Source organism: Elaeis guineensis, chromosome 5 (assembly GCF_000442705.2).
Source record: "Elaeis guineensis isolate ETL-2024a chromosome 5, EG11, whole genome shotgun sequence".
Lineage (NCBI taxonomy): Eukaryota > Viridiplantae > Streptophyta > Magnoliopsida > Arecales > Arecaceae > Elaeis > Elaeis guineensis.
Genome location: NC_025997.2, coordinates 5,639,733 through 5,649,238, shown reverse-complemented (window position 1 = coordinate 5,649,238; position 9,506 = coordinate 5,639,733). Strand labels below are relative to the sequence as shown.

The window sequence follows — 9,506 nt, the reverse complement described above, 5'->3', positions numbered from 1 at the left end:
AAAGATTTAATAAACTTTGATTAATTCAATAACAAAAAGGAAAAAAAAAAAACAAACTTTGGTTGATTGTGGCTCTTAAACATCAAGATTTTTGAGGAGAAATGATAGTCTAGTTTATTACAATGTAATATAAACAGCATGCTTTAAGGCCATTTTGGAGGTTCTAAAAGTTCTTTCACATTGTGAATATTTCTGACTTCATAAACATTGAAATAGAGCACTTAATTTTTAAATTTTATAGTTTCTTCCTCTTAGCATAGTTCTACATTTTAGTTCTCAGGATTTTCAACAAAGGCAGAGTACTATTCCTAAAAGATCCCAGATCTTCTGGAGGAAACAAAAAAAAAAAAAAAAAAAACAGAGAATCCAGTATTGGTGGTTAAAATATCAATATTGAAGTAGGCATTTATTTTTCTCATAGTCCTTGACTAGATATTTCGATTGTGCAGTATATTTCTGATTACTAAAGCAAATATAAATGGCCATTTCTATGGGAACAAGATGTTCTATCTCTCTCTCTTCTTCTTCTTCTTCTTCTTCTTTTTTTTTTTTTTTTTTTTTTTTTTGTGAATGTAACGTTAACAAGATGTATTTACAAGGAAAAAGTAATGTTTGGCTGCATGAAATTTCTTAGTCACTTCAAAAAAAGAAAAGAAAAGAAATTTATTAGTTATAAGAACACATTAAAAAAGAATTAGTATACTAATACTTTCTTTGTTTATGCTAAAGTAGCTAAATTATACCGTGTCGATGGATGTAGAATTAATCAGCGCACGGTTTCTTCATTGTTTATTCTCCTAACACATCCACCAAACATCCTGCTGAATTTTCTGGATAAGCAAGACCCCATAAGCTCCTTTCCAGCACTTGCTACTCCCTTCACATTCATAGCAAACTTTGCAAAGAAACCATTGATGGAAATCTCAATCATTTAATAAATTACTAATCGTAGTCTCTAAGATCTCCCAAAAGATTCCTAATCACCCTTGTCGCAATGGCGTGCAGCATATACTTAAAGAAGACGTAGGCCAAGGATCCAAGCTCCTACAAAATACAAACTAGACAAAGGAATCCAATCCACCAATCAACTTCTCCAAATAGAATAAGCAACATCACCAAATTTAGTGTATACCCCTTCTTTCCGTAGGAAAAAAGGACATCAATATGTACGGCCATATATACCCTTCAAGTTTAAGCTAGGGGCAGGGCTCATCATGGGAGCAGGAGGGAGTAAGTTGAATGGTTTCTTTAGCATTAGAGGGAGTAGGCATAAAAGAATAAGGGTTGTGGCTCCATTAACCCCCAAGGGTTACTTTCCAGTGTGTGTAGGCCTAGGCAATAAGTACAAGCGGTTTATGATCCACACTACCATGCTTGGAGATGCAGACTTGTTAGAGCTCCTCTGCATATCAGCAGAGGAATATGGATTCTCTAATCCAGGTGTGCTGAAAATTCCATATGATGTGAAGCGCTTCGAAGAGGTGATGCGCATGAAGAACAAGCATCAAACACTAAGGATCATGATAGCCTAATCTTTGATGTCATGTTCGGTACTTACATGTAGATTTTGAAAGCTGATTAGTATTGTTTGTGTAACTCCATTTATGGTTTGTTGAGTTGTTTCATTATGTGAATTTATAGTGAAGTTACCGATCCTTTTGCAGATGAAGAATCTCCTTTTGTATAAACATAAATATGAATGTAGTCGATCCTAGAACGACAAAGCAAGCATTTCAAGACCAAAATCACTATAAAATCCATGTAAGAAACATTCAAATGCTCACATGTCGGAGATGGTGTTGAGTGAAACATTTGGCCGAGCTTATCATTAACGAAATTTTTGGTAATTTCTATCATAATCAATGAAAAGTTTTTTTTATAATAGTGGCGAGCTGCCTTTTTCTTATGTATTTAAGCAGGAGTTTAGTTGTGCAGTGGGATTTTTTCATATTATGTGGACACCCTATGGTTTTTCACTTGTAATCCATTTCATGGAATTTTTAGGATATGTTTGTTTCGCAACTGAAGTCTGAATCGAAATGGATATCAGGTGGCTATATCCCCAATGTTTGGTTCATGATCAAAATGAGAATGGAATTTCAATAGTATATGAGGATTAGATTTTAGAGGATTGGTACAACTTCTGTTCCTTCTTAGAATTGGAATAGGAACGAAACTTTCTTCAACCAAATAGCTAGAATGCAAATTACTCTTTTTTATTTTCATTCCCGAGTCTAATTTCTCCCAACCAAACATATCCTTAATTACTATTTATCCAGTATTATTGAAAAACAGAGCTCACACTATCCTTTCTTGCATTGTTCCAGCAGCACAACCAATATGGTTGGCACAAGCCTTATGTTTGATTACAATCAAGACTCAATCTTCTTCCATCATAGTCAGGACATTAACTATTGTCCATCATAGTGAAATGAAGTGATATGTGACCGGTTATTCTAATATGAAACCAAGCCATGCATCCACGCAAAGAATAGAACTGGTAGGGTCTGTATTGAAAAATCATTTATTTCTTGTTTGATCTGATGCCGTAGCTCCATATAAATCTCCATTAATATTTTTTCTTGAATGATGAACACAGCATGCAACTTTGGCAGGTATATCAGCAAATAGAACTCGGCTCCTTTGCTGCATGATGCATTTGTTGGAGAGAATCCAAAAAAAAAAATTTAAAATTTTTTAAAATTTATTTCAAATATTTTAATTTTATTTTTTAAATTTTATTATTTAAATATTTTAATTCTTTAATTATCATGATTTTAATTTTTGACTATTGGGTTCCTAATTACCAAACAGTCATGTGCATTTAATTATTTTTATTTTCTGACCATTGGGCTCTTTAATAGAGGTTATGACTGTTGGGCTGTTTATTAAGACCTTAATAAGCCAATAAAAGCACCAATGGTAATAAACGATTATATTGGTTGGCTATAAAAAGATCCTCTTGGGACCTAATCCAGTAAACCATCTAAGAGTCTTTTCTTCTTTTTCTTTCTAAACTTTTTATTTTTTACTATAATATTTTTTCTACTTTTGTTAACATTGAAAAAATCTTTATCAACTTCCTCCACGGTTATGCTTGCAGGCGAAGGATACCGATCGTATCTTGGGATGATGTTTTCAGATATTTTCTATATGAGATACAGAAATATGCCTTAGGACAGTGCCTCGCATGCTTCTGATTTGATAATTTTTTATTTCTTATTATTTTATAAGTTATTTATAATTTTTTTATAACAAAATTTTGTTATATTTTGTTTAGTCTTTTAAATTATATCAGAAATTCTTTAAGCTATGTTTCAACATTTTAAGGTAATTTCCAACTCTCATGTGAGACTAGACTCGAGAACTCCACCTCAAGATACAACCGGATACCTCTCTTGTGGGCATGACCATGGAAAGGATGACAGAGCTTCAATCCAATAGATGAAAGATCAGAAAAATGAATTAAGGAAAGGTTGAAAGAAGAGAGCTTTAGAGGAGAATAGGAAGAGATTAGATAAAAAGAGGAGAGAAGCAAGAATCTTCTTGCATATATTAACCCCTTTACTACAGTCCAATTTATAGGCCCAAGGACTAGCTGTTTGGGCTCGTCCAATGTCAAAACACATTAAACATGGAATTAATCGGACCAAATAGGAAGAAAATAATGGGCAAATACCAACAAAAAAAAGAATTAATCAAGTGATTAACATTAAACAATGTTAATTGCATTTATCCCGAAATTAAATAAGGAAAAACGAGTAGAAATTAAATGAGGAAAATCAAATAAGAAATAAAAAATAGAATAAATTAAAATACTTGGAGGGGTATTATAGAAAAATTATTATTTTTCCTGTTCCATTGATAATGGTGATCTATGTTTAACACTGATTTTTTTTTTTTGACATCAATAGTTTCTAAGGGGTGCTCATAGGTATATGATTTTTATAATCACATGAGAGGTATGATATGTTATGTATTGAATATTCATTATTCGGATTAAGTTATACTGTATTTGTTGTTATCTCTTTATCCATTATCTTTGAGATGTATGGCCTAAAAAAGGTTTAGATAGAAATTAGATCCTAGAGTCATTGAAGGAGATCGGGTTTTGCTTATAATAGACCTTCCAATAGTGGGAACCTAACTTCTGTGATAGGAGATCTCTTGAAAGATGTTCAATGTGATAATAATAAGCTAATTGATTGGTCAGAAAGTACATGTGGTTTATATGATATAAGTTATAGACTCCATTCTATTCCTATGGTGATTAGTATTTCTATATAGTGGTTAGGAAGAGTTTATTTCTGAATAAGATTCGAGAGGTATTTCTCGAGATGTGATACTACACACATCTCTCGAAGGACTCACCTATATGAGAGTACCCGTACATAGCTGTGAATATAAGATTTGGGCTATCTCTAGCAACTTTCATGAAAAATTAAGAAACATGCGTAGAGTCACTAATGCATAGACTAGCGATGAAGAAACTCTGTACTATGTATGTGGTACTTGAAGTCTGGAGTAAAGAAATGTAGTTCAAGACATAGTTCACTTCGTTTTCTTCAGATAAAAACTATTCACACTATATAAGTTAAGTCGCCTTATCTATTGCATAGTATAAGCACCTAAAAATTTATACTATTTTATTTTTTATTATTTAAAAAAAAATTGAGTTTTGTAGGGGATTGTTGGAAAGAATCTAAAAAGAAAACTCAAAATTTTCTTAAGATTTTCTTCAAATATTTTAATTTTATTTTTTAATTTTATTATTTAAATATTTTAATTTTTTTATTATTATGATTTTAATTTTTGATTGTTGGTTTTCTAATTACTAAACGGTCATATGCATTTAATTATTTTTATTTTTTAACCGTTGGACTCCTTAATAAAGATTGTGACTGCTGAGCTTCTTATTAAGACCTTAATAAGTCAATAAAAGCTCCAATGATCATAAATGGTCATATTGGTTGGCTATAAAAAGATTTTCTTGAGACCTAATCCAGTAAGTCATTTAAGAGTCTTCTCTTTTTCTTCTTTCTAAGCATATTATTTTCTACTATAATATTTCTTCTATTTTTTTTGGATGCTGAAAGAGTTTTTATTAATTTTCTTCACGATCGTACTTACAAGATACCGATCGTATCTTGGATAGTGTTTTGAATATTTTCTATATGAGAGATAGAACTATGTTTGAGGACAGTATCTTGCATATTTCTGATTTGATAATCTTTTATTTCTTATTATGTTATAAGTTATTTATAATTTTTTAATAATATAATTTTATTATATTTTATTTAATTTTTTAAATTATATTAATTTTTTTTTGAGATATGTTTCAATGGCACTGCAGTGTGTGGTGCATCGTGCTGGTTGTCCTTCACCAGATAGGGAGCCACCAAATAACACGTGCCATATATATATATATATATATATATATATGTGTGTGTGTGTGTGTGTGTGTTTGTGTTCCATATATTATTTTCTGCCATCTATCATATAGCGGATGATAGTATGGCGCATCGCAGAAGATCCGTACTCCAGTAAATATAGTATTCCACCAATGAGAGATCAGTATAAAATAATATCCTGTTGTAGAAATGCCCGGTTGTATCCCGTTGACGAAACGAGGATCTCCCTCACGAGGTTCAATCGTCAACTAGATAGTTGACAGCAACTTCTTGGTGCCTGAGGTGGTGTTGATGTAACGGTTGATATGAGAACAACATTGTGGTGGTGGTGGAGAAAGGTACCATCCGTGATGGGACTGAAAGATTAGTATAAAAAAGAAATCGAGCTCTTTTTTAAAATAATTCAAAAAAAAAACTTAAATACTAAAATATATCAAAACGAAATTTATTTACCAAACTAATGCAAAAGGAAAAAACGACATTTTGAATGGTATTTTTTCCCTTCCACGTCACCCCCCATTTCCACGGTGGCATCGTCCCCAAAAAAAAAAAAAAAAAAAAAAGAAAGAAACGCCATTTGGAATGGCGTCTTTTTTTCCCACCAAAAAAAAGGGAAAAAATCGTGAAAAAATGGGAAAATTAGTTTTTTAAAATTTAAAATTAATTAATAAATTAAAATTATAATTTTGATTGAAATTAAAAATATAAAGATTTGAATTTGTAATTCATTAAAAAAATTAATTTAGAATTTTTATTAAAAATATATTTTAAAAGATGTCAAAAAAAATCTTAAGAAATAAAAAGAAAATTATCATAGAAAATAAAAAAAAAGAGAAAGAAATATGAAAGAAATAAAAATATAAAATTTAATTGAAAAACATCATTCGAAATACTTGTCCTAAAATTTTTTAAAAAAATTATAAATTTTAAAATTTTTAAAAAAATAAAAAAAAAAGAATTATAATGTAAAAATTTTAAAAAATAAAATTTTAAAGATTAATTGAAATTAAAATATTATTTCAAATTACTTTCTCAAATCAAAAATAATTAATTTAAAAAAGATTCAAAAAATTTTGAAGAATAGGCTAAAATTTTTTTATAAAAATATAAAGAATTGAAAAAAAATAGAAATTATAATTGTAACTGAATAACAAATTTTATAATTTTTAATTTTAAGAAATAAAAATTATAATTGTAAATGAAATTAAAAATTATATTTTAAATAATCAAATTAATTTAAATATAAATTTTTAAAAAATATTATAAATAAAAGAAAAAAAATACGTAATAGAATATCAAAAAGATAAAAATGAAAAAAAACTAAAATTAAAATTTAAAATTATAAAAATTATAAATTAGATTAGAAAAAATATATCATAAAAGAATAAAATAAAATTAAATTAATTATAATTTCTTTTTTAGGGTATTTTATAAATGTGACTTAAAAAAATTAAATTTGAATTAAATTTTGATAAAAGTGAAAATTTAAAAAGTTAAAATTTTTAAAAAGTGAAAAAGTTAAAAAGTTAAAAAGTGAAAATTTTTAAAAAGTCACAACAAATAAGGATTATAAATTAAAAATTAAAAAAAAATTTAAAGTTTAATTGAAATAAAAATATTTTTTAAATATAATTTATAAAATTAAATTTATTTAATTAAAAGAATTTTCAAATAAAATTTAAAAATATCTTAAAAAAATTTATAGAAAGATAAAGAATTGAAAAAAAATAGAAATTGTAATTGTAATTGAAGAATAAAGTTTATAATTTTTAATTTTAAGAAAGAAGAATTAAAATTGTAATTGAAAATTAAAATAATAATTTAAATAACTAAATTAATTTAAACATTATTATTTAAAAAATATTTTAAATAAAGAAAAAAAATGGGAGGAAAATTTAAAATTTAATTTGAATTAAATTTTGATCAAAAAATAAATACAATGTAAAGTTAAAAAATGAGGAAAAATGTGGAAAAAAATTTTGTAAATTGAACTTTAGAAAAAATAATATTTTTTTAATTAAAGGTAAAGAATACGTAATAGAATGCTAAAAAAAAAAGGAAAGAAAACTGAAATTATAATTTCAAATGATAACTATTTTAAAATAAATAAAAAAAGTATCATAAAAGAAATAATAAAATAATAATAAAATAGGAATTGTAATTATTAATTTTAAAGAAATTTAATTTTAATTTAAATTAAAATTATCATTTAAATTATTATTTTTTTTATTTAATTTAATTATTTATTAAAAGATTACAAATACATAATTAAAGAAATTAAAAAAAAAAAAGAGAGAACGCCATAGAGAATGACGTTTTTCCCTCCCCAAACCCTTCTTCTTCCTTCTCCCCTCCTTCTCCCTTCTCCCTCTTCTCCTTCTCCCTTCTCTCTTCTCCTTCTCGATCTTCTCCGGCGTCTCTCCGGTGGCACGGCGGCACGGCGGCGAGTCTCGGCGGCACGGCGGCGAGTTCTCGGCGGCGGTGAGCTCTTCCCCCTCTCTCTCCCTCTTCCTCTTTCTCTCTCCCTCTTCCCCTCTCTCTCTTTTCTCATGCCGGCGGCGGGCCGCGCGTCCCGGCGGCGGACCCGCATCCCGGGGTGGCCCCCGACCCCCTCCTCTCTCTCTTCCTCTCTCTCTCTCTCTTCCTCTCTCTCTCCCTTCTCCGTGGCCGCCGGCCACAGACCGCCGGCGGCGGGCCGCGCGCCCCGACGGCGGGTCCCGCATCCCGGCGGTGGTCCCCGGCCCCCTCCTCTCTCTTCCTCTCTCTCTCTCCCTTCTTCTTGGCCGCCGGCCACAGACTGCCGGCGGCGGGCCACGCGTCCCGGCGGTGGGTCCCGCATCCTGGTGGCGGGTCCCGCGTCCCGGCGGTGGCCCCCGACCCCCTCCTCTCTCTCTCTTCCTCTCTATCTCTCCCTTCTCCTTGGCCGCCGGCCACAGACGGCCGGCGGCGGGCCGCGCGTCCCGACGGCGGGTCCCGCGTCCCGGGGGCGGGTCCCGCATCCCGGCGGTGGCCCCCGGCCCCCTCCTCTCTCTCTTCCTCTCTCTCTCTCTTCCTCTCTCTCTCTCCCTTCTCCTTGGCCGCCGGCCACAGACGGCTGGCGGCGGGCCGCGCGTCCCGACGGCGGGTCCCGCGTCCTGGCGGCAGGTCCCGCGTCCTGGCGGCGGGTCCCGCATCCCGACGGTGGCCCCCGGCCCCCTCCTCTCTCTCTTCCTCTCTCTCTCTCTCTCTTCCTCTCTCTCTCCCTTCTCCTTGGCCGCCGCCCACAGTCGGCCGGCGGCGGGCCTCGCGTCTCGGCGGTGGCCCCCGGCCCCCTCCTCTCTCTCTCTTCCTCTCTCCCTCTCTTCTCCTTGGCCGCCGGCCGTCTGGGCTGCGCATCCCGGCGGTGGCCCCCGGCCCCCTCCTCTCTCTCTCTCTCTTCCTCTCTCTCTCCCTTCTCCTTGGCCGCCGGCCGTCTGTGGCCGGCGGCGGGCCGCGCGTCCCAGCGGCGGCCGGCGGCCCCCTCCTCTCTCCCTTCTCCTTGGCCGCCGGCCACAGACGGCCGGCGGCGGGCCGCGCGCCCCGACGGCGGTCCCGCATCCCGTCCTTGGCCCCCGGCCCCCTCCTCTCTCTCTTCCTCTCTCTCTCCCTTCTCCTTGGCCACCGGCCGTCTGTGGCCGGCGCGGGCCGCGAGTCCCGGCGGCGGGCCGAGGCCCCCTCCTCTCTCTCTTCCTCTCTTTCTCCCTTCTCCTTGGCCGCCGGCCACAGACGGTCGGCGGCGGGCCGCGCTTCCCGGCGGCGAGCCCCGCATCCCGATGGTGGGCCCGGCCCCAGCCCCGGCTGGTGGTGGGCCCGCGCCCCGGTGGCCAGGGCGGGCCCCGCGCCCCGACGGCGGTCCTCAGCCCCTCGCCTCTCCCGACGGTGGGCCCGCGTCTCGGCGGTGGGCCCAGACGGTTGGTGGGGCCGCATGCCCTGACGGTGGGCCCCGCGTGGCGATGGCTTCGATGCGATGGGCTGCGATGACGGTGGGGCCCACGGGTTCCGACGCTCGTTTTTTTTATCTCATTAATTTATTTTTATTTTTATCTTATCTAATTAGATCCAGTTGTATTTTAAATT

General features: G+C 35.5%; 1 protein-coding gene across 1 annotated transcript; it reads left to right on the top strand.

The window, feature by feature from the left end:
- The first annotated feature begins 1,214 nt into the window (after window positions 1-1,214).
- Window positions 1,215-1,532, top strand: LOC140857908 (auxin-responsive protein SAUR72-like). The gene has a single exon (XM_073257320.1). The coding sequence runs from the start codon at window positions 1,215-1,217 to the stop codon at window positions 1,530-1,532; it is 318 nt and encodes a 105-aa protein (XP_073113421.1).
- The last annotated feature ends 7,974 nt before the right edge of the window (window positions 1,533-9,506 follow it).